Below are 25,043 nucleotides of genomic sequence, written 5' to 3' on the forward strand. Positions count from 1 at the left end.
GGGAACTTGGAGGTGGTGGTGTTCCCATGCGCCTGCTGCCCTTGTCCTTCTAGGTGGAAGAGGTCGTGGGTTTGGGAGGTGCTGCCGAAGAAGCCTTGGCGAGTTGCTGCAGTGTATCTTGTAGATGGTCGTTTTCCGAGTGGTAGGCAGTGACTAGTGGGGTATCGCAAGGATCGGTCCTAGGACCCCAGCTGTTCACAATATACATTAATTGGATGTAATATCTCCAAATTTGCAGACGACACAAAGCTGGGTGAGAGGGTAAGCTGTGAGGAGGATGTCGTGAAACTCCAGTACGATTTGGACAGGTTGGGTGATTGGGCAGAAACATGGCAAATGCACTATAATGTGGATAAATGTGAGGTTATCCACTTTGGTGGCAAAAACAGGAAGGCAGATTATTATTTGAATGGCAATAGATTGGGAGAAGGGGAAGTGCAAAGAGACCTGGGTGTCCTTGTGCACCAGTCGCTGAAGGTAAGCATGCAGGTGCAGCAGGCGGTTAAGAAGGCAAATGGTATGTTGGCCTTCATAGCGAGAGGGTTCGAGTACAGGAACAAGGATGTGTTGCTGCAGTTGTACAGGGCCTTGGTGAGACCACACCTTGAGTATTGTGTGCAGTTTTGGTCGCCTTATCTGAGGAAGGATGTTCTTGCCATGGAGAGAGTGCAGCGAAGATTCACCAGGCTGATACCTGGGATGGCAGGAATGACGTATGAGGAGAGATTGTGTCGATTGGGCTTATACTCACTGGAGTTTAGAAGATTGAGAGGGGATCTCGTCGAAACCTATAAAATTCTAACAGGACTGGACAGACTAGATGCAGGAAGGATGTTTCTGATGGCCGGGGAGTCCAGAACCAGGGGTCATAGTCTAAGGATAAGGGGTAAGCCATTTAGGACTGAAATGGAGGAGGAATTTCTTCACCCAGAGAGTGGTGAACCTGTGGAATTCTCTGCCACAGAGGGCGGTGGAGGCCAGTTCATTAAATATATTCAAGAAGGAGTTGGATATATTTCTTAAGGCTAAAGGGATCAAGGGATATGGGGAGAAGGCAGGGACAGGGTACTGAATTTGGATGATCAGCCATGATCTCATTGAATGGCGGAGCAGGCTCAAAGGGCCAAATGGCCTACTCCTGCTCCTATCTTCTATGTTTCTATGGTACACACTGCAGCCACGGTACGCCGGTGGTGGAGGGAGTGAATGTTTAAGGTGGTGGATGGGGTGCTAATCAAGCGGGCTGCTTTGTCCTGGGTGTTGTCGGGCTTCTCGAGTGTTGTTGGAGCTGCACTCATCCAGGCAAGTGGAGAGTATTCCATCACACTCATGACTTGCGTCTTGTAGGTGGTGGAAAGGCTTTGGGGAGTCAGGAGGTGAGACACTCACCACAGAATACCCAGCCTCTGACCTGCTCTTGTAGCCACAGTATTCCTGTGGCTGGTCCAGTTAAGTTTCTGGTCAATGGTGACAGCCAGGATGTTGATGGTGGGGGATTCGGTGATAGTAATGCTGTTGAATGTCAAGGGGCGGTAGTTAAACACTCTCTTAGGAACACAGAAAAATAGGAGGAGTAGGCCATTCGGCCCTTCGAGCCTGCTCTGCCATTCAATATGATCAGGGCTGCTCCTCTATCTCAATACCATATTCCACATTGGAATTCCATAATGACTATCTCCAACCCTTGTTGGAGATAGTCATTGCCTGGCACTTGTGTGGCGCAAATGTTACTTGCCACTTATTAGCTCAAGCCTGAACGTCGTCCAGGTCTTGTTGCATGCGGGCATGGACTACTTCATTATCTGAGGAGTTGTGAATGGCGCTGAACACTGTGCAGTCATCAGCGAACATCCCCATTTCTGACCTTATGTTGGAGGGAAGATCATTGATGAAGCAGCTGAAGATGGTTGGGCCTAGGACACTGCCCTGAGGAACTCCTGCAGCGATGTCCTGGGCCTGAGATGATTGACCTTCAACCATCACAACCATCTTCCTTTGTGCTAGGTATGACTCCAGCCAGTGGAGCGTTTTCCCCCCCCCACCCCGATTCCCATTGACTTCAGTTTTACTAGGGCTCCTTGATACCACATGGTCAAATGCTGCCTTGATGTCAAGGGCAGTCACTCTCACCTCACCTCTGGAATTAAGCTCTTTTGTCCATGTTTGGACCAAGGCTGTAATGAGGTCGGCAGCCGAATGGTCTTGGTGGAACCCAAACTGAGCATTAGTGAGCAGGTTATTGGTGAGTAAGTGCCACCTGATAGCACTGTCGACGACACCTTCCATCACTTTGCTGATGATTGAGAGTAGACTGATGGGATGGTAATTGGCTGGATTGGATTTGTCCTGCTTTTCGTGGACAGGACATACCTGGGCTGTTTTCCACATTGTCCGGTAGATGCCAGTGTTGTAGCTGTACTGGAACATCTTGACTAGAGGCACAACTAGTTCTGGAGCACAAGTCTTCAGCACGATAGCTGGGATGTTGTCAGGGCACATAGCCTTCGCTGTAACCAGTGCATCAGCCGTTTCTTGATATCACGTGGAATGAATCGAATTGGCTGAAGACTGGCTTCTGTGATGGTGGGGACCTCGGGAGTAGGCCGATATGGATCATCCACTCGGCACTTCTGGCTGAAGATGGTTGCAGAGGCTTCAGCCTTGTCTTTTGCACTCATGTGCTGGGCTCCACCATCATTGAGGATGGGGATATTCATGGAGCCTCCTCCTCCCGTTAGTTGTTTAATGGTCCAGCACCATTCACGACTGGATGTGGCAGGACTACAGACCTGATCCATTGATTGTGGGGTCGTTTAGCTCAGTCTATAGCATATTGCTTTCGCTGTTTAGCATGCATGTAGTCCTGTGTTGCAGCTTCCCCAGGTTAGCACCTAATTTTTAGGTACGCCTGGTGCTGCTCCTGGCATGATTTTCTACACTCCTCATTGAACCAGGATTGGTCCCCTGGCTTGATGGTAATGATAGAGTGAGGGATATGCCGGGCCATGAGGTTACAGATTGTGGTGGAATACAATTCTGCTGCCGCTGATGGCCCACAGCGCCTCATGGATGCCCAGTTTTGAGCTGCTGGATCTGCTCTGAATCTAACCCATTTGGCACGGTGGTAGTGCCACACAACACGATGGAGGGTGTCCTCAGTGTGAAAGCAGGACTTCGTCTCCACAAGGATTATTCAGTGGTCACTGCTACCAATACTATCATGGGCAGATGCATCCGGAACAAGTAGATTGATGATGACAAGGTCAAGTAGGTTTTTCCCTCATGTTAGTTCTCTCGCCACCTGTCACAGGCCCAGACTGGCAGTTATGTTCTTCAGGTCTCGGCCAGCTCGGTCAGCAGTGGTGCTACCGAGTCACTCACAGATCACAGATCACAGAAACCCCACAATGCAGATAGAGGCCATTTCGGCCCATCGAGCCTGCACCGACACATGTCCCACCCGATCCCCGTAGCCCCTACACCAACACATATCCCACCCTATCCCTGTAACCCCACGTATTTAATCCCCCTAACACTAAGGGTCAATTTATCATAGCCAATCAACCTAACCTGCACATCTTTGGACATTGAAGTCCCCCACCCAGAGTACATTCTGTGCCCTTGTACTCTCAGTGCTTCTTCCAAGTGGTGTTCAACATGGAGGAGTACTGATTCATCAGCTGAGGGAGGGCGGTAGGTGGTAATCAGCAGGAGGTTTCCTTGCTCATGAAGCCATGAGACTTTGTGGGGTCCGGTGTCAATGTTGAGGACTCCCAGGGCCACTCCCTCCTAACTGTATACCACTGCGCCACCAGCTCAGTTGGGTCTGTCCTGCCGGTGAGACAGGACATACCCAGGGATGGTGATGGAGGAGTATGGGACATTGGCTGAAAGGTATGATTCTGTGAGTGTGACGATGTCAGGCTGCTGCTTGACTAGTCTGTGGGACAGCTCTCCCAATTCTGACACAAGTCCCCAGATGTTGGTGAGGAGGACTTTGCAGGTTCGACTGGGCTGAGCGTGCTGTTGTCGTGTCCGTAGCTGGTGCTGAGGTCAGTCCGGTTTTATTATTCTTATTGTTTTCTGTAGGCCATTTCAGAGGGCAGTTAAGAGTCAACCACATTGCTGTGGGTCTGGAGTCACATCTAGGCCAGACCGGATAAGGACGGCAGATTTCCTTCCCTGAAGGACATTAGTGAACCAGATGGGTTTTTACAACAATCCGGTAGTTTTATGGTCACCTTTACTGACACTAGCTTTTCATTCCAGATTTATTTAGTTAACTGAATTTAAATTGCCCAGCTGGCGTGGTGGGGTTTGAACTCACGTCTCTGGATCATTAGTCCCGGCCTCGGGATTACTAGTCACGTAACTTAACCACTGTGCTACCGTTCCCGTGGCAGTGCATTCCAAATCACAACAACTCGCTGCATAAAAAGTGTTTCCTCATGTGGCCTCTGGTTGTTTTGCCAATTACCTTAAATCCGTGTCCTCTGGTTACCGACCCTCGAGACAGTTTCTCCCTCTCTACTCTATCAAAACGATTCATGATTTTGAACACCGCTACAACTTCAATGTTCCTCCCTGAATGAACAGTAAAGGAGGACCCTGGTTACAAAGTGGCATCCGCCTCGCGCTCACCCACAGAGAGGAGCTGAATGCCCCGCGATAGCAGCTCAGCAAGTGGCCCCCCCTCCCTCTACACACAGGAGTTTAAACTTCAAACTGATGGAGACGGCAGGAAAGCCATGTTCCCTTTTAAATATAATGGATCCAGGTTGGGATCCCAGCTGTCCTGCAGGCATGCACAACCACAGCAAAGGGGAACAAATCAATAAACAAAGGGGAGGTCAGAGGGGTTAGTACCAATCAGAGGAGGTTTTACTGTGGGGTGAAGGAGTGCAGAAAGATCTGGCATAGAGCAGACAGAAGCCACCACTGACCACACAGTAACAGCTCTTACTATTGGCCGTTGTCCTGGTAACCCATGCTGTTAACCAGGTCAGCGGATTAATGTCAGAAACCCACCACCACACAGTGCTCGGATATTTAGTCACATGCAAGTCAGAGACAAGAGAGGGATCGGATCCATCGCTGTGCAGCTTAAAAAAAAGTTAGCAAACACGTGAGGGACAGCTGGGAGGGTAAGTGTGTGCAGTCAGTCACCAGAGGAAACAAAGAGGCCCCAAAGAATCAGTATCCTGTACGCTGCCGATTTCAGTAACACCGGCTGGGCAGAGATCACGCCCCTCCCCGTCCCGTCCTATCAAACACTCCCAGGGCAGGTACAACACGAGTAGATACAGAGTGAAGCTTCCTCTACACTGTCCCATCAAACACTCCCAGGGCAGGTACAGCACGGGTTAGATACAGAGTAAAGCTCCCTCTACACTGTCCCATCAAACACTCCCAGGGCAGGTACAGCACGGGTTAGATACAGAGTAAAACTCCCTCTACACTGTCGCATCAAACACTCCCAGAGCAGGTACAGCACGGGTTAGATACAGAGTAAAGCTCCCTCTACACTGTCCCATCAAAGACTCGCAGGGCAGGTACAGCATGGGTTAGATACAGAGTAAAGCTCCCTCTACACTGTCCCATCAAACACTCCCAGGGCAGGTACAGCATGGGTTAGATACAGAGTAAAGCTCCCTCTACACTGTCCCATCAAACACTCCCAGGGCAGGTACAGCACGGGTTAGATACAGAGTAAAGCTCCCTCTACACTGTCCCATCAAACACTCCCAGGGCAGGTACAGCACGGGTTAGATACAGAGTAAAGCTCCCCCTACACTGTCCCATCAAACACTCCCAGGGCAGGTACAGCACGGGTTAGATACAGAGTAAAGCTCCCTCTACACTGTCCCATCTATCGTGTATTGATTGCGAGTTTGACACCAGAGAATACGGTAATGTAATGTGTATTGTATTATGGGAATTACCCGGGAAAACGGCAGTCGGCCATTTTACGCAATAAAGTGAACATCACAGTTATAAGCCTGTCTGCCTGACTCCGATTTAATTCGACGTATCTACATGCTTGATTGAACGCATTAAAGCATAGATACAACATTGGCGACGAGGATAACGAACGGAATCATTTTAGATAGGTAGTTGCCCAAGTTTTAGTTAGCTAGGTTGGAGAAGACCGGCATTCAAAATTTTGCATGCTTCGCCGAGCCAGCCACATTGGGTCCAAGATGGACGAGGTGGTTAACGTCTTTTGAGCTTTATGCCGACGGCAAAGGACTCATTATTGACGATACCTCTACAGGTGCCACAAAGCAGAGGAGAAGAGCTCTACTTCTACACCTAGCAGGACCAGATGTCCAGGATATCTATTCGACTCTACCGGACACAGGAGAGCCAGCAGACTACACGGCGGCGGTTAGTGCTTTGAATCACTACTTCGTGCCCCAGGTCAATGCAGCATTTGCTAGACAGACTTTTCATAAGTTGTCCCAGAAACAAGTGAGACTGTGCAACAATTTGCTACTCGCTTGCGGCAGGCTGCTAAAGACTGTGCTTTTGGGGGATAATCAAATAAGAGACGCTATCCTGAGTAGGTGCACGTCAGCCTATGTGCGGAGGAAATTGCTAGAGGAAGGGCATGGTCTAACGTTCGCCTGCACGTTACAATTAGCCTCAATGTGAAAACGTCGAGGAACAGATGTCAGCCATGTCATGTACAGAGAAGGCGGAGACAGATACTGTTCGTCGTGTTACACAGAAAAGAGGTTATTATGCGAAAAGCTCGACAGAGAAACCAAAGGGAAATGGCAATAGGAACGAAAGGAAATGTTACAGATGTGGACACACAGACCACACGGGCAGAGGTCCGAAATGCCCAGCACGCGGACATACGTGTCATAAGTGCAATGGAAAGGATCATTTCTCCAAAGTATGCCGCACAAAGGGTACAAAGAAATATAGTGTGAACAATGTAGAGGAACAAAATGACTTTGCATTTGCTGTTACTGGGAATAACGTGACAGAGAGACTTACCTTTTGTGTGGGGGGGAGTAAACCTGAGAATGTTAATTGATTCGGGTGCAACTAGTAATGTGATAGATGAGAATACATGGGAAGGATTAAAGTCAGAACACGTTAAGTGTCAGTCACATGTCCCTAAGACAGAGAGAAAGTTATTCTCTTATGCTTCTAGCTGACCACTGTCAAGTTAAAGGTGTATTCACATGTGGGATTACAATAGGTGAGAGAACTGAGCAGGCGGAGTTCATTGTGGTTAAAGGCCATGGAGAGCCGTTGCTAGGAAGGGAGACAGCCATGAAACTGGGAGTTTTAAAAATAGGTGCAGATGTCTCAGCTGTGGTAGATGTAAGACAGCTACTAGAACAGCGGTATCCAAAGGTGTTCCAGGGAGTAGGAAGGCTGAACACAAAACAGATCAGTTTGTATATCGACCCACAAGTGAAGCCTGCGGCCCAGCCACTCAGGCGTATACCATTCAACTTAAGGGGGGCAGTAGAGGCCAAAATAAAACAATTGAGGGACATGGACATTATCGAACCTGTAACTGGTCCCACCCCATGGGTAAATCCTGTGGTTATTGTACCAAAAGCGGATAAGGATGTAAGGTTATGCCTAGACATGCGGCACTGGAGCTGCGATTGGATGCATACTGGAGCGTTCACGATGCTCGGGACATCGTGAATAGCGCGTTTAGGGAGTTGGACACACCACAGGTAGAGGTTGGACAGGAAGAAAGGGAACGGGTGACCAACAGGCAGAGTACTAGGCGCAGGCAGGTAGTGCAGGGGTCCCCTGTGGCCATCCCCCTCTCCAACAGATATACCACTTTGAGTACTGTGGGGGGGGATCAGAGGAAGGCAGCAGCAGCCAACTTCCTGGCACCAGGGGTGGCTCTGCTGCACAGAATGGGATGAAAAAGAGTGGTAGAGCTATAGTAATAGGGGATTCTATTGTAAGGGGAATAGATAGGCGTTTCTGCGGCCGCAAACGAGACTCCAGGATGGTGTGTTGCCTCCCTGGTGCAAGGGTCAAGGATGTCTCCGAGCGGCTGCACAACATCTTGGAAGGGGAGGGTGAACAGCCAGTTGTCGTGGTGCATATAGGCACCAATGATATAGGTAAAAAGCTGGATGAGGTCCTAAAAGCGGAATATAGGGAGTTAGGAGATAAATTAAAAAACAGGACCTCAAAGGTAGTAATCTCAGGATTGCTACCAGTGCCACGTGCTAGTCAGAGTAGAAATAGAAGGATACTTCAGATGAATACGTGGCTAGAGGAATGGTGCCAGGGGGAGGGATTCAAGTTCCTGGGACATTGGAACCGGTTCTGGGGGCGGTGGGACCAGTTCAAACCGGACGGTCTGCACCTGGGCAGGGCTGGAACCGATGTCCTAGGGGGAGTGTTTGCTAGTGCTGTGGGGGAGGGTTTAAACTAAAATGGAAGGGGGTTGGAAACCTGAGCAGGGAGACAGAGGAAAGGGAAACAAGGATAAAAGCAAAAGATAGGAAGGAGAAAAACAAAAGTGGCAGTCAGAGAAATCAACGGTTTAAATCAAACGTGGCCACAGTAAATAATAATTCTAATTGGTCTAAGAGCTTTAAAAAAACAAGCCTGAAGGCTTTGTGTCTTAATGCGAGGAGCATTTGTAATAAGGTGGATGAATTGGCTGCGCAAATAGAGGTAAACGAATATGATTTGGTTGGGATTACGGAAACGTGGCTCAAGGATGGCCAAGACTGGGAACTCAACATCCAGGGGTATTCGATATTCAGGAAAGATAGGCAAAAAGGAAAGGGAGGAGGGGTAGCATTACTGGTTAAAGAAGGGATTAACACAATTGTAATGAAGGATATTAGCTTTGATGGTGTGGAATCTGTATGGGTAGAATTGAGAAATACTAAGGGGAAAAAAACATTAGTGGGAGTGGTATATAGACCTCCAAACTGTAAGGTGGAGGTTGGGGATGGCATTAAAAGGGAAATTAAAGAAGCGTGCAAAACGGGCACAGCAGTCATCATGGGTGACTTTAATCTACATATAGATTGGGCTAACCAAATTAGTAACAATACTGTGGAGGAATTATTCCTGGAGTGTTTACGGGGTGGTTTCCTGGACCAATATGTCGAGGAACCAACCAGAGATCAGGCCATCTTAGACTGGGTATTATGTAACGAGAAAGGATTAATTACCAATCTTGTTGTACGAGGCCCCTTGGATCGGAGCGATCATAATATGATCGAATTCTTCATTAAGATGGAGAATGAAGTAGTTGACTCAGAAACTAGGGTCCTCAATTTAAATAAAGGAAACTACGATGGTCTGAGGAGCAAGTTGGGTAGGATTGATTGGGGAATGTCACTCAAAGGGTTGACGGTGGATAGGCAATGGCAAACATTCAAAGACCGAATGGATGAACTACAGGAGTTGTTCATCCCAGTTTGGCATAAAAATAAAACAAAAAAGGTGACTCAACCGTGGCTAACAAGGGAAATTAGGGATAGCATAAGATCCAAGGAGAGGACATACAAATTGGCCAGAAAAAGCAATAATCCTGAGGGTTGGGAGCAGTTTAGGATTCAACAAAGGAGGACAAAGGGATTAATTAAGAAAGGGAAAATACAATATGAGAGTAAGCTTGCAAGGAACATAAAAACTGACTGTAAAAGCTTTTATAGATATGTAAAGAGAAAAAGATTGTTGAAGTCAAGTGTAGGTCCCTTGCAGTCAGAATCGGGGGAATTTATAATGGGGAGCAAAGAAATGGCAGACCAACTAAATACATATTTTAGTTCTGTCTTCACAAAGGAAGACACAAATAACCTCCCAGAAATACCGTGGAACATAGGGTCTGATGAAAGGGTGGAACTGAAAGAAATCAGTATTTGTAGGGAAATGGTGTTAGGAAAATTGATGGGACTGAAGGCCGATAAATCCCCAGGGCCTCATAATCTACATCCCAGGGTAATTAAGGAAGTGGCCCTAGAAATTGTAGATGCATTGCTGGTCATCTTCCAGAACTCAATAGACTCTGGAACAGTACCCACGGATTGGAGGGTAGCTAATGTTACCCCACTATTCAAAAAAGGTGGCAGAGAAAAAGCGGGGAATTATAGACCGGTAAGCCCGACATCGGTAGTGGGGAAAATGCTGGAGTCTATTATAAAAGATGTAATAGCAGAGCACTTGGAAAGCAGTGACAGGATCGGACAAAGTCAACATGGATTTACAAAAGGTAAATCATGCTTGACTAATCTACTGGAATTTTTTGAGGATGTAACTGGTAAAATAGATAAGGGAGAACCAGTGGATGTGGTGTATTTGGACTTTCAGAAGGCTTTCAATAAGGTCCCGCATAAGAGGTTAGCGTGCAAAATTAAGGCACATGGGATTGGGGGCAAGGTATTGACTTGGATAGAGAACTGGTTGGCGGACAGAAAGCAAAGAGTTGGAATAAACGGGTCGTTTTCCGAGTGGCAGGCAGTGACTAGTGGGGTACCGCAAGGATCGGTCCTAGGACCCCAGCTGTTCACAATATATATTAATGATCTGGACGAGGGAATTGGATGTAATATCTCCAAATTTGCAGACGACACAAAGCTGGGTGGGAGGGTATGCTGTGAGGAGGATGTCGTGAAACTCCAGTACGATTTGGACAGGTTGGGTGATTGGGCAGAAACATGGCAAATGCACTATAATGTGGATAAATGTGAGGTTATCCACTTTGGTGGCAAAAACAGGAAGGCAGATTATTATTTGAATGGCAATAGATTGGGAGAAGGGGAAGTGCAGAGAGACCTGGGTGTTCTTGTGCACCAGTCGCTGAAGGTAAGCATGCAGGTGCAGCAGGCGGTTAAAAAGGCAAATGGTATGTTGGCCTTCGTAGCAAGAGGGTTCGAGTATAAGAACAAGGATGTCTTGCTGCAGTTGTACAGTGCCTTGGTGAGATCGCACCTTGAGTATTGTGTGCAGTTTTGGTCACCTTACCTGAGGAAGGACGTTCCTGCCATGGAGGGAGTGCAGCGAAGATTCACCAGGCTGATACCTGGGATAGCAGGAATGACGCACGAGGAGAGATTGTGTCAATTGGGCTTATATTCACTGGAGTTTAGAAGATTGAGAGGGGATCTCGTCGAAACCTATAAAATTCTGTCAGGTCTGGACAGACTAGATGCAGAAAGGATGTTTCTGATGGCCGGTGAGTCCAGAACCAGGGGTCATGGTCTAAGGATAAGGGGTAAGCCATTTAGGACTGAAATGAGGAGGAATTTCTTCACCCAGAGAGTGGTGAACCTGTGGAATTCTCTGCCACAGAGGGCGGTGGAGACCAGTTCATTAAATATATTCAAGAAAGAGTTGGATATATTTCTTGAGGCTAAAGGGATCAAGGGATATGGGGAGAAGGCAGGGACAGGGTACTGAATTTGGATAATCAGCCATGATCTCATTGAATGGCGGAGCAGGCTCGAAGGGCCGAATGGCCTACTCCTGCTCCTGTCTTCTATGAGACGAGCAAACCAGGCAATAGTGAGGGAACGATATCCAATCCCCACCGTTGATGAGATACTCCAAGGTATGAACGGCTCGACGGTGTTTAGTAAGCTAGACCTGAAATGGGGTTATCACCAGCTAGAACTGACCCGAGTCACGAGAAATCACAACGCTGCAGTACATAACGGAGTATACAGGTATAAGAAGCTGATATTCGGTGTATCTTCAGCTAGTGAGCAATATCAGCACGAGATAGCTAATGCCTTAGCTGGAATAGAGGGTGTTGAAAACATCTGAGACGACATTATCGTGTATGCACACGACCAGGAAACGCACGACAGATGCCTGCACGCTGTCATGACCAGACTAATGGAAAGTGGACTGACGCTAAACTCAGAGAAGTGCCAATTCAACATGGACCGATTGATTTTCATGGTAATCCTGTTGTCTGAAAAGGGCATCGGACCAACAGCAGAGAGAGTGCAAGCGGTGGCAGAAGCTCGGGAACCAGAGAATGCTACAGAGGTGAGGAGTTTCTTGGGACTCGTTGGGTACAGTAGCAGATTCATCCCGCAGTTTGCAACGCTATCAGAGCCACTGCGACGCCTGACGAGAAAAGACACACCATTTAAATTTGGATCACAACAGAGACAGTCATTCAGTGCACTCAAGGAAGAGTTGGCCAGAGCCGGCACTTCAGCATATTTTGATAAGGACGCACCAACCAAGGTGATAGCAGATGCCAGTCCTGTAGGTTTAGGCGTAGTACTAGTTCAGGACCAACAGGGACAAGAGGTGCCAATATGCTATGTAAGTTGTAGTTTAACAGACTGTGAGAGGAAATACTCTCAAACAGAGAGAGAGGCCTTAGCTCTTGTATGGGCTTGTGAGAGGCTGCATCCATATGTGTATGGCCGAAAATTTAACTTGGTAACTGACCATAAGCCATTACAAGTGATATACGGCCCACACTCTAAACTCTGTGCCCGTATAGAGAGATGGGTACTTAGATTACAGCCGTACGATTTTAAGGTGATACACATTCCAGGCAAGCAAAACATTGCAGACCCACTGTCACGATTGCTGGGGGAGACAGCAAAACAGGAGAGACATTCTCATGGCTCAGATGAATACGTGAGATCTGTAGCTGTGAGTGCGACACCAAAAGCACTCACTCTAGAGAGGTGGAGGAAGCCTCTGCTACCGACCCAGAGCTGATTGAGGTACGGAAGGCAATCACAAACTGACATTTTGAGAACTGTAAAGCTTATGCAGCAATTGCAAACGAGCTGTGCGTAGTGGGGTACCTAGTTCTTCGGGGAACACGCATCGTGCTACCCACAGTGTTACACGCACGAGCCCTAGTGTTAGCACATGAAGGACACTTGGGAATAGTTGGAACAAAGCAACATCTCAGAACCAAGGTTTGGTGGCCTGGCATGGACAAGGCAGCTGAAAAACACTGTAAAGCGTGCCACGGCTGTCAGATAGTAGCCAGACCCGACCCACCTGAACCGTTGAGACCAACACCATTACCGGAGGGCCCCTGGCAGGATGTAGTTATAGACTTACTGGGACCCTTGCCATCCAACCACTCCATTCTTGTGGTAGTTGATTATTATAGTCGCTACTATGAATACGACATCATGACCTCCACAACAACAGAGAAGGTTATTGATAGTTTAGAGTCAATCTTCAGCCGTCATGGTTTGCCAATCACCTGCAAATCTGATAATGGTCCCCAATTCAGATCTGAATTATTCAAAGAATACTGTGAAAACAACAGGATCGAACACCTGAAAACGACAGCAAAATGGGCTCAGGCTAACGGAGAAGTCGAGCGCCAGAATACATCGCTGATGAAGAGAATCAGAATTGCTCAGTCAGAAGGACTAGATTGGAAACGTGAACTTAGAAAATATGTGACTGTGTACAGGAGCATTGACCATGCCACAACAGGAAAGAGCCCGGCAGAGCTGCTCTTTAAACGGAAAATGAGAGGAAAGCTGCCAGACATCACAGAGTCGCGCGCAGACATGGAAGTACGTGACCGGGACGCAGAACAAAAAGGCAAGTCCAAACTGTACGCAGATGAACAGCGGAGAACACAATACTCAGAGGTGGAAGTTGGCGACACGGTGCTGGTACGGCAGGACAAAGTGGACAAGTTCACCACTCTTTTTAATGCCACACCCCACAAAGTTTTGAGTGAAACAGGGAGTCAAGTAGTAGTAGAATCTCCAGACGGAGCACGCTACTCGAGAAACACTACATTTGTGAAGAAATACAGAACCAATGGACCAAAGGAGACACTCCATGAGCAGGAGGAAACACAAGGGACTGAGGACAGTATAGTAGACCCTGACACACATACCACTGTGACACAGGCAATACCCACTGACACCAACATGTCAGACATACCCAATACAGCCAGACCTCAAAGGGTTAAAAGAAAACCCCAAAGACTGTCTGATTATGTCACAACATAAACTGTGCGAGAACTGCATGGGTGATGTTAAATGTTTAAACCTGGGAATTATTTAGTTGTGTGGTAAGACACAAGTTTGTAAAAAGTTTATAAACCAAATAAGTTATGCAGTGTTATTGTAAGCAACTGTTTGTAAACTGCAAGTTTGTTTCCAAGGAAAAGGGGGGTGTCGTGTATTGATTGCGAGTTTGACACCAGTCAATACGGTAATGTAATGTGCATTGCATTATGGGAATTACCCGGGAAAACAGCAGTCGGCCATTTTACGCAATAAAGTGAACATCGCAGTTATAAGCCTGTCTGCCTGACTCTGATTTAATTCGACGTATCTACATGCTTGATTGAACGCATTAAAGCATAGATACAACACCATCAAACACTCCCGGGGCAGGTACAGCACGGGTTAGATACAGAGTACAGCTCCCTCTACACTGTCCCATCAAACACTCCCAGGGCAGGTACAGCATGGGTTAGATACAGAGTAAAGCTCCCTCTACACTGTCCCATCAAACACTCCCAGGGCAGGTACAGCACGGGTTAGATACAGAGTAAAGCTCCCTCTACACTGTCCCATCAAACACTCCCAGGGCAGGTACAGCACGGGTTAGATACAGAGTAAAGCTCCCTCTACACTGTCCCATCAAACACTCCCAGGGCAGGTACAGCACGGGTTAGATACAGAGTAAAGCTCCCTCTACACTTTCCCCATCAAACACTCCCAGGGCAGGTATAGAACGGGTTCGATACAGAGTAAAGCTCCCTCTACACTGTCCCATCAAACACTCCCAGGGCAGGTACAGCACGGGTTAGATACAGAGTAAAGCTCCCTCTACACTGTCCCATCAAACACTCCCAGGGCAGGTACAGAACAGGTTAGATACATAGGAAGATAGGAACAGGAGGAGGCCATTCAGCCCCTCAAGCCTGTTCTGCCATTCAATTAGATCATGGCTGATCTGTATCTTAACTCCTTCTACCTGCCTTGGTTCCCTAACCCTTAACTAACAAAAATCTACCAATTTCAGTTTTTAAATTTTCAGTTGACCCCCAGCATTTTGGGGGAGAGAGTTCCAGATTTCCACCACCCTTTGTGTGAAGAAGTGTTTCCTGACATCACCCCTGAACGGCCTAGTTCTAATTTTAGGTTAATGCCCCCCTTGTTCTGAACTCCACCCCACCAGAGGAAATAGTTTCTCTCCATCTACCCCATCAACTCCTTTAATTTTCTTAAAAATCTCAATCAAATCACCCCTTAAATCTTCTGAACTTGAGGGAGTACAAGCCTAGTTTATGCAACCTGTCCTCAGAATTTAACCCTCTAAGTCCCGGTATCATTCTGGTGAATCTGCGCTGCACTCCCTCCAAGGCCAATATATCTTCCTGAGGGGCGGTGCCCAGAACTGAATGCAGTGCTCCAGATGAGGCCTAACCGTACCTGGGACAGACGAGGATACTGAATCCTTGTGAACCTCCACACAGGTACAGACAGGAGTTGGGGGGGGGGGAGTCTCCCACAGTAGAGGAGCAGAACCGTTCCACCAGTGAACCAGCAGTCGGAGGGATCAGCAGGTGGCACCTCGTGTACCAGCTCGGAGTGACACGTCAAGCAGACTGGTGCGGGTTGAGGGCGGGGGTGTGGGTCAGGGCATGCTGAGAGCAGGGGGCGGGGGTGGGGAATGGAACGCCAAGGGAGCACGACATACTGAGGGCATTCAATCAGGAGACCCGCAGTAGACAGAACAAAACGCTTCCAGCGATCACCCACAGCCTCGGTCCACCCGGTACAACCAATGTTCCCCCTAAGGTGCACGCGCAGCCACCTGCAAGGTCCCACGCAGGCCATTCACCAGCTTTTACATTGTAAATACCGCACATGCGCAGAAATTTAAAGGGACCGCGCATTACAAGAAACAGGCCGTGCAGAACAAAGCGCAGCGTACAGGGAACAGTGGGTACAACCCGCCACATGGTGGCACGGCTGGTGGGTCACACCCTCCCAAAAGGGGAGCTGAGAGCACTTACCGAGATCACCCTGTCTCCCACTTGCAGGATCCCGTCCCTGTGGGCAGATCCACCTTCTGCTAACCGCGAGATGAAGATCGCCTGCAACAGGACACAGCCCGGGTTAGACACTCCATCCACACAGCCCGGGTTAGACACTCCATCCACACAGCCCGGGTTAGACACTCCATCCACACAGCCCGGGTTAGACACTCCATCCACACAGCCCGGGTTAGACACTCCATCCACACAGCCCAGGTTAGACACTCCATCCACACAGCCCAGGTTAGACACTCCATCCACACAGCCCAGGTTAGACACTCCATCCACACAGCCCGGGTTAGACACTCCATCCACACAGCCCGGGTTAGACACTCCATCCACACAGCCCGGGTTAGACACTCCATCCACACAGCCCGGGTTAGACACTCCATCCACACAGCCCGGGTTAGACACTCCATCCACACAGCCCAGGTTAGACACTCCATCCACACAGCCCGGGTTAGACACTCCATCCACACAGCCCAGGTTAGACACTCCATCCACACAGCCCAGGTTAGACACTCCATCCGCACAGCCCAGGTTAGACACTCCATCCACACAGCCCGGGTTAGACACTCCATCCACACAGCCCAGGTTAGACACTCCATCCACACAGCCCGGGTTAGACACTCCATCCACACAGCCCAGGTTAGACACTCCATCCACACAGCCCGGGTTAGACACTCCATCCACACAGCCCAGGTTAGACACTCCATCCACACAGCCCGGGTTAGACACTCCATCCACACAGCCCGGGTTAGACACTCCATCCACACAGCCCGGGTTAGACACTCCATCCACACAGCCCAGGTTAGACACTCCATCCACACAGCCCGGGTTAGACACTCCATCCACACAGCCCAGGTTAGACACTCCATCCACACAGCCCGGGTTAGACACTCCATCCACACACAGCCCGGGTTAGACACTCCATCCACACAGCCCAGGTTAGACACTCCATCCACACAGCCCGGGTTAGACACTCCATCCACACACAGCCCGGGTTAGACACTCCATCCACACAGCCCAGGTTAGACACTCCATCCACACAGCCCGGGTTAGACACTCCATCCACACAGCCCGGGTTAGACACTCCATCCACACAGCCCGGGTTAGACACTCCATCCACACAGCCCGGGTTAGACACTCCATCCACACAGCCCGGGTTAGACACTCCATCCACACAGCCCGGGTTAGACACTCCATCCACACAGCCCGGGTTAGACACTCCATCCACACAGCCCGGGTTAGACATTCCATCCACACAGCCCGGGTTAGACACTCCATCCACACAGCCCGGGTTAGACACTCCATCCACACAGCCCGGGTTAGACACTCCATCCACACAGCCCGGGTTAGACACTCCATCCACACAGCCCGGGTTAGACACTCCATCCACACAGCCCAGGTTAGACACTCCATCCACACAGCCCGGGTTAGACACTCCATCCACACAGCCCGGGTTAGACACTCCATCCACACAGCCCAGGTTAGACACTCCATCCACACAGCCCGGGTTAGACACTCCATCCACACAGCCCGGGTTAGACACTCCATCCACACAGCCCAGGTTAGACACTCCATCCACACAGCCCGGGTTAGACACTCCATCCACACAGCCCGGGTTAGACACTCCATCCACACAGCCCAGGTTAGACACTCCATCCACACAGCCCGGGTTAGACACTCCATCCACACAGCCCGGGTTAGACACTCCATCCACACAGCCCGGGTTAGACACTCCATCCACACAGCCCGGGTTAGACACTCCATCCACACAGCCCGGGTTAGACACTCCATCCACACAGCCCGGGTTAGACACTCCATCCACACAGCCCGGGTTAGACACTCCATCCACACAGCCCGGGTTAGACATTCCATCCACACAGCCCGGGTTAGACACTCCATCCACACAGCCCGGGTTAGACACTCCATCCACACAGCCCGGGTTAGACACTCCATCCACACAGCCCGGGTTAGACACTCCATCCACACAGCCCGGGTTAGACACTCCATCCACACAGCCCAGGTTAGACACTCCATCCACACAGCCCGGGTTAGACACTCCATCCACACAGCCCAGGTTAGACACTCCATCCACACAGCCCGGGTTAGACACTCCATCCACACAGCCCGGGTTAGACACTCCATCCACACAGCCCGGGTTAGACACTCCATCCACACAGCCCGGGTTAGACACTCCATCCACACAGCCCAGGTTAGACACTCCATCCACACAGCCCGGGTTAGACACTCCATCCACACAGCCCGGGTTAGACACTCCATCCACACAGCCTGGGTTAGACACTCCATCCACACAGCCCGGGTTAGACACTCAGGTCCCACCCTCGCCCCCCACGTTTTGTCGGTTTACACAGGTCCAGAACGCACCGTGTCTCCTGTTTTGTACGGTGTTGATCCCTTTCCCCCAGCGATGCTGAAGCCGAGCCCTTTCTCGTTACGTGCCAGCGAGGTGGAGTACTGCTCCCGTATGGCTCCAGTCTCAGGCTCCGCAAGGAACCTCAGCCCAGTGCGTCGGTCTCTCGGCGCGTAGTCATCCTCGGGGCGCAGTGGGGTCATGGTGATGGCATTCTCCGGCTCCACCATCCTCTCCCGCAGTATTGTCATGGTTACCGAGCCCCCCGAGCTCCGCAATGCCTCCACTGCCCTGTGGTGCTCAGCATCTCGCAGACCCACGCCATTCACCTGGGGCAAGGAAAGACAGCGGCATCAGTCACCTTGCCACCCATACCCCCCACCCCGGACTACGGGTTAGACATGGGGACAAACTGCGGGTCTGGGGGGAGGGGGCACGGGACAGACGGCCTGGGGGGGGGGGGGGGCGGCGACAACAGACGGCCCGGGGGAGGGGAAGAGAAAGACGGCCCGGGGGAGGGGAAGAGAAAGACGGCCCGGGGGAGGGGAAGAGAAAGACGGCCCGGGGGAGGGGAAGAGAAAGATGGCCTGGGGGGTGGTGGGGGAACAGACGGCCCAGGAGGTGGGTAACAGACGGTCCGGTGCTTTAATGGGGCCCCCTGGTCTTTTCTCATGAGACGCATTAATAGTCATCACTACGGTCGATCGTGCTGACCTCGAGCAGCTTATCTCCAACTCGCACTCCTGCCTGAGCTGCTGGTCCCTCCTCCGACACCCGAGAGATGAAGATTCCCTGAAACACACAGAAAGAGCATTCGGAGACACGTCAGCAGTCTAGCTTCCCCGTCAACCCACCCGACCTGCCAGCGCCTCACCAGCGCAGGGGGTACCAGACTGCGGAGTGAGGGGACTCCCAACCATCCCACATCATACACAGGCCTACCAGCCCCACGCCCTGGAGACCCCCACCGCAGGCCCCTGCACTGGAGGCCCCCACCGCAGGCCCCTGCACTGGAGGCCCCCACCGCAGGCCCCTGCACTGGAGGCCCCCACTGCAGGCCCCTGCACTGGAGACCCCCACCGCAGGCCCCTGCACTGGAGCTTCATAAATAACAACTTATTGCAACCAAATCGGGGCGACGAGTAAGGGCGGGCAGGGGGAATGGGCAAGGGCTAGCGGGGGGGGGGGGGGGGGGTAAGGGCGGGCAGGGGGAAACGGGCAAGGGCGGCTAGGGTACATAAGAAATAGGAGCAGGAGTCGCTCCTCGAGCCTGCCCCGCCATTCAATAAGATCATGGTTGATCTTCAACCTCATCTCCACTTTCCTGCACTATCCCCATATCCCTTGATTCCTTTAATATCCAAAAATCTATCGATCTCTGTCTTGAATATACTCAACGACTGAGCCTCCACAGCCCTCTGGGGTAGAGAATTCCAAAGATTCACCACCCTCTGAGTGAAGAAATTTCTCCTCATCTCAGTTCTAAATGGCCGACCCATTATCCTGAAACTATGCCCCCTGGTTCTAGACTCCCCAGCCAGAGGATGCATCCTCCCTGCCTCTACCCTGTCATTCCCTGTAAGAGTTTTGTATGTTTCAATGAGATCACCTCTCATTCTTCTAAACTCTAGAGAATATAGGCCTAGTCTACTCAATCTCTCCTCAGAGGACAATCCCCCCATCCCAGGAACCAGTCTGGTGAACCTTCGTTGCACTCCCTCTATGGCAACTATATCCTTCCTTAGGTAAGGAGACCAAAACTGTCCACAATACTCCAGGTGTGGTCTCACCAGGGCCCTATATAATTGCAGTAAGACACCTTGGCCTAGAAATTGGGTTTTGGCGCAGCGACGGCTTTAGCGCCGGAAGTTAGTGCCGGAGCTAAGTCGCGCTGGGCGGGCCAAAAATTCACTAGTTCTGCGCCCAAACGGCTGCCGGCGCTGCTGAAAGCTGTTTGCGCCTGAAAACTGGCGCTACGCGCTGAATTGCGGTGCTATTCCGGCGCTGCGGCACCCGCTGCGGTGCGGCAGGTTCGGGTAGTGCAGGCCTCCTCCTTCCCTTAAGGAGGAGCTGCCTGCACCCGGCCGCGGCCCGCGAAAATCATTGTAAAAATGAGCCCGGCACCTCGGACAAGTGCCGGGCTTGCATCTGTCCCGGGGGGGGGGGGGGAGAAGTCCGGGGAGGGAGCTGCGGCCAGGCGGCCGGCGGGAAAGCGGCCGGCCGCCGCGGGGCCTTTAATGCGCCGGCGCAAAGTCCAGTAAGGCACCTCTGCCAGAACGTTGCTTGCGGCTGCCACGGGCGAGGCGGCCGCAAGTCAATTTCGGAGTTCGGGCGGGTTACCATGGCAACCGGGACGCTGCGCACACCGATGACGTCATCGGTGCCGGCGCAGCGCTAACGGCCTAACGCCGATTTAGGGACCCACTCAATTTCTAAACTGGCCCTCTAGCGCCTCAAAAGTGGCGCTAAGCCTACCGAATTTCTAGGCCCTTTACTATTATACTCAAATCCTCTTATACTCCCAATCTCTCACCATTTAAAAAACTCTGCTTTTCTATTTTTCCTACCAAAGTGGATAACTTCACATTTCTCCACATTTTATTCCATTTGCCATGTTCTTGCCCATTCAATTACCCTGTCTATATCCCCTTGAAGCCTCCTTGCATCCTCCTCACAACTTACATTCCTACCCAGCTTTGCATCAGCAGCAAACTTGGATATATTACATTTGGTCCCCTCATCCAAATCATTGATGTAGATTGTGAATAGCTGAGGCCCAAGCACTGATCCTTGCGGTACCCCACTAGTTCCAGCCTGCCAACCCGAAAATGACCCGTTTATTCCCACTCTCTGTTTTCTGTCCGTTAACCAATCCTCAATCCATGCTAGTGTATTACCCCCAATCCCATGAACCCTAATTTTGTTTAATAATCTCTTGTGTGGCACCTTATCGAATGCCTTCTGAAAATCCAAATACACCACATCCACTGGTTCCCCCTTATCTATTGTGCTAGTTACAACCTCAATAAACTCGAACAGATTTGTCAAACACGATTTCCCTTTCATAAATCCATGTTGACTCGGCCCAATCCTATTGTTATTTTCGAAGTGCCCTGTTACCACATCCTTAATAATAGATTCTAGCATTTTCCCTACTACTGAAGTCAAACTGGTCTGTAGTTCCCGTTTTCTCTCTCCCGCCTTTCTTAAATAGCGGGGTTACATTTGCAAACTTCCAATCCGCAGGAACCGTTCTAGAATCTATGGAATTTTGGAAAATGACAACCAATGTATCCACTATCTCTACAGCCACCTCTTCCAAAACCCTCGGATACAGGCCATCAGGTCATGAGATTTATCAGCTTTCAGTCCCATTAATTTCTCCAGTACTATTTTTTTTTTACCAATACTAATTTCTTTTAGTTCCTTATTCTCACCAGACCCTTGATTGTCCACTATTTCCAGGAAGTTTTTTGCATCTTCTTCCGTGAAGACAGACACAAAAGTATTTGTTTAATTTCTCTGCCATTTCCTTATTCCCCATTATAACTTCTCCTGTCTCAGCCGGTCAGGGACCCACATTTACTTTCTGTCCTCCTTTGCTGAATTCTAAAATCCTCAAGGGTTCTGACGAAGGGTCCTCGACCCGAAACGTTAACTCTGTTTCTCTCTCCTCGATGCTGCCTGACCTGCTGAGTGTTTCCAGCATTTTCTGTTGTTTCCTCGGCTTACTACTCTTTTTGGCAACATTATAAGCCTCTTCCTTTGACCTAATATTATCTTTAACTTCTCGTTAGCTACGGTTGGACTACATTTCTGGTGGGATTTTTGTGCCTTAAAGGAATATATGTTTGTGGTAAATTATGTATAAATTCTTTAAATGCTAAGGGCATTGTCAGGGCGGGCGGGCGACTCGGGTAAGGGCGGGCGAGTTGGGGTAGGGTGGGTTAGGTCAGGTCCCCACAGTCCAATAGGTGGTTTCCTCTTCATCTCGCCACTCCATACTCTGAGACCAGACTTGGCCACTGATGTCGACACTGAATGAGTGCCACCAACTACACGTCACTCTGAAGCACGCTTACCTCGTCCTCCCCCTTGTACGGGGTTGAGCCTTTTCCGCCAGCGATGCTGATTCCCAGACCACCGGTCTGACGATGTATTGTTAGTGTTAGCTACAGACACAACAAGAGCAGGTTAGCACAGCCAGTCACTGCAAGCACTGCTTACCAAATAGCACAGAGCCTAGCCATCCATACATTGGACAGCTCACCATCCACAGGCCCTTCAGACCACACCCGCGCTCTCTCTCTCTCACATACCCGCGCTCTCTCTCTCACACACCCGCGCGCGCTCTCTCTCTCACACACCCCGCGCGCGCGCTCTCTCTCTCTCACAACACCCGCGCGCGCGCTCTCTCTCACACACCCGCGCGCGCTCTCTCTCTCTCACACACCCGCGCGCGCGCTCTCTCTCTCACACACACCCGCGCTCGCTCTCACACCCGCGCTCGCTCGCTCTCACACCCGCGCTCGCTCGCTCACACCCGCGCTCGCTCTCTCTCACACCCGCGCTCGCTCTCTCTCACACCCGCGCTCGCTCTCTCTCTCACACCCGCGCTCGCTCTCTCACACCCGCGCTCTCTCTCTCTCTCACACCCGCGCTCTCTCTCACACCCGCGCTCGCTCTCTCTCACACCTGCGCTCGCTCGCTCTCTCACACCCGCGCTCGCTCTCTCTCTCACACCCGCGCTCTCTCTCACACCCGCGCTCTCTCTCTCTCACACCCGCGCTCTCTCTCTCTCACACCCGCGCTCTCTCTCTCTCTCACACCCGCGCTCTCTCTCTCTCTCACACCCGCGCTCGCTCTCTCACACCCGCGCTCGCTCGCTCACCCGCGCTCGCTCTCTCACCCGCGCTCGCTCTCTCTCACACCCGCGCTCGCTCTCTCTCTCACACCCGCGCTCGCTCTCTCTCTCACCCGCGCTCGCTCTCTCTCTCACACCCGCGCTCTCTCTCACACCCGCGCTCTCTCTCACACCCGCTCTCTCTCACACCCGCGCGCTCTCTCTCACACCCGCGCGCTCTCTCTCTCACACCCGCTCTCTCTCACACCCGCTCTCTCTCTCTCACACCCACTCTCTCTCTCTCTCACACCCGCGCTCTCTCTCACACCCGCGCGCTCTCTCTCTCTCACACCCGCGCTCTCTTTCTCTCACACCCGCGCTCTCTCTCTCTCGCGCTCGCTCTCTCACACCCGCGCTCGCTCGCTCTCTCACACCCGCGCTCGCTCGCTCTCTCACACCCGCGCTTGCTCTCTCTCACCCGCGCTTGCTCTCTCTCACCCGCGCTCGCTCTCTCACACCCGCGCTCGCTCTCTCACACCCGCGCTCGCTCTCTCTCACACCCGCGCTCGCTCTCTCTCTCACACCCGCGCTCGCTCTCTCTCTCACCCGCGCTCGCTCTCTCTCACACCCGCGCTCGCTCTCTCTCACACCCGCGCTCGCTCTCTCACACCCGCGCTCTCTCTCTCACACCCGCGCTCTCTCTCTCTCACACCCGCACTCTCTCTCTCTCACACCCGCACTCTCTCTCACACCCGCGCTCTCTCTCTCACACCCGCGCTCTCTCTCTCTCACACCCGCGCACTCTCCCTCACACCCGCACTCTCCCTCACACCCGCACTCTCCCTCACACCCGCACTCTGTCCCTCACACCCGCACACACTCTCCCTCTCACCCACCCACGCACACACACGTAATGCCCCTATTCCAGAAAGGAGGGTGACAGAAAGCAGGAAACTATAGGCCAGTTAGCCTAACATCTGTCATTGGGAAAATGCTGAAGTCCATTATTAAGGAAGTGGTAGCAGGACATTTAGCAAATCATAATACAATCAAGCAGAGTCAGCATGGTTTTATGAAAGGGAAATCATGTTTGAAAAATTTGCTGCTGTTCTTTGAGGATGTAACGAGCAGGGTGGATGAAGGGGAACCAGTAGATGTCGTGTATTTGGATTTCCAGAAGGCATTCGATAAGGTGCCACATAAAAGGTTACTGCACAAGATAAGAGCTCATGGGGTTGGGGGTAATATATTAGCATGGATAGAGGATTGGCTAACTAACGAAAATCGGGATAAATGAGTCATTTTCAGGTTGGCAAATTGTAACTAGTGGAGTTCCGCAGGGATCAGTGCTGGGGCCTCAACTATTTACAATCTATATTAATGACTTGGATGAAGGGACCGAGTGTAATGTAGCCAAAGTTACTGATGATACAAAGATAGGTGGGAAAGCAAGTTGTGAGGAGGACACAGAATTTTTTTTTAATTGGTTTATGGGATGTGGGCATCGCTGGCAAGGCCAGCATTTATTGTCCATCCCTAACTGCCCTTGAGAAGGTGGTGGTGTGCTACCTTCTTGAACCGCTGCAGTCCATGTGGTGAAGGTGCTCCCACAGTGCTGTTAGGGAGGGAGTTCCAGGATTTTGACCCAGCGACGATGAAGGATCGGCGATATATTTCCAAGTCAGGATGGTGTGTGACTGGGAAGGGAACTTAGAGGTCATAGGGTCATACGGCACAGAAGGAGGCCATGCCAGCTCTCTGTAGAGCAATCCAGTCAGTCCCATTCCCCCGCAGCCCTGTAAGTTTATTTC

General features: G+C 50.9%; 2 protein-coding genes across 5 annotated transcripts in view; both read right to left on the minus strand.

The window, feature by feature from the left end:
• The window catches only part of LOC147116798 (protein scribble homolog), a 116,123-nt gene extending 93,538 nt beyond the window's left edge, over positions 1-22,585 (minus strand). For 3 of the 4 annotated variants that reach the window (XM_085987213.1, XM_085987212.1, XM_085987211.1), the window contains exons 1-4: positions 22,472-22,585; positions 19,104-19,181; positions 18,404-18,718; positions 15,992-16,072 (exon numbers count right to left, since the gene is read on the minus strand). In XM_085987213.1, the coding sequence (XP_085843339.1) occupies positions 15,992-16,072; positions 18,404-18,640 (318 nt within the window). In that variant the 5' untranslated portion in view covers positions 18,641-18,718; positions 19,104-19,181; positions 22,472-22,585. The remainder of the gene's footprint in view (positions 1-15,991; positions 16,073-18,403; positions 18,719-19,103; positions 19,182-22,471) is intronic. The other variant, XM_085987214.1, reaches the window with a different exon arrangement.
• LOC147116799 (uncharacterized) overlaps positions 19,071-25,043 on the minus strand; it is a 77,545-nt gene continuing 71,572 nt past the window's right edge. Inside the window, exons 7-8 of the mRNA XM_085987164.1 lie at positions 22,472-22,561; positions 19,071-19,181 (exon numbers count right to left, since the gene is read on the minus strand). Of these exons, the coding sequence (XP_085843290.1) occupies positions 19,071-19,181; positions 22,472-22,561 (201 nt within the window). The remainder of the gene's footprint in view (positions 19,182-22,471; positions 22,562-25,043) is intronic.

This window comes from Somniosus microcephalus, chromosome 5 (genome assembly GCF_052327205.1).
Source record: "Somniosus microcephalus isolate GS21.2 chromosome 5, FLI_Smic_1.0, whole genome shotgun sequence".
In the NCBI taxonomy this organism is placed as follows: Eukaryota; Metazoa; Chordata; class Chondrichthyes; order Squaliformes; family Somniosidae; genus Somniosus; species Somniosus microcephalus.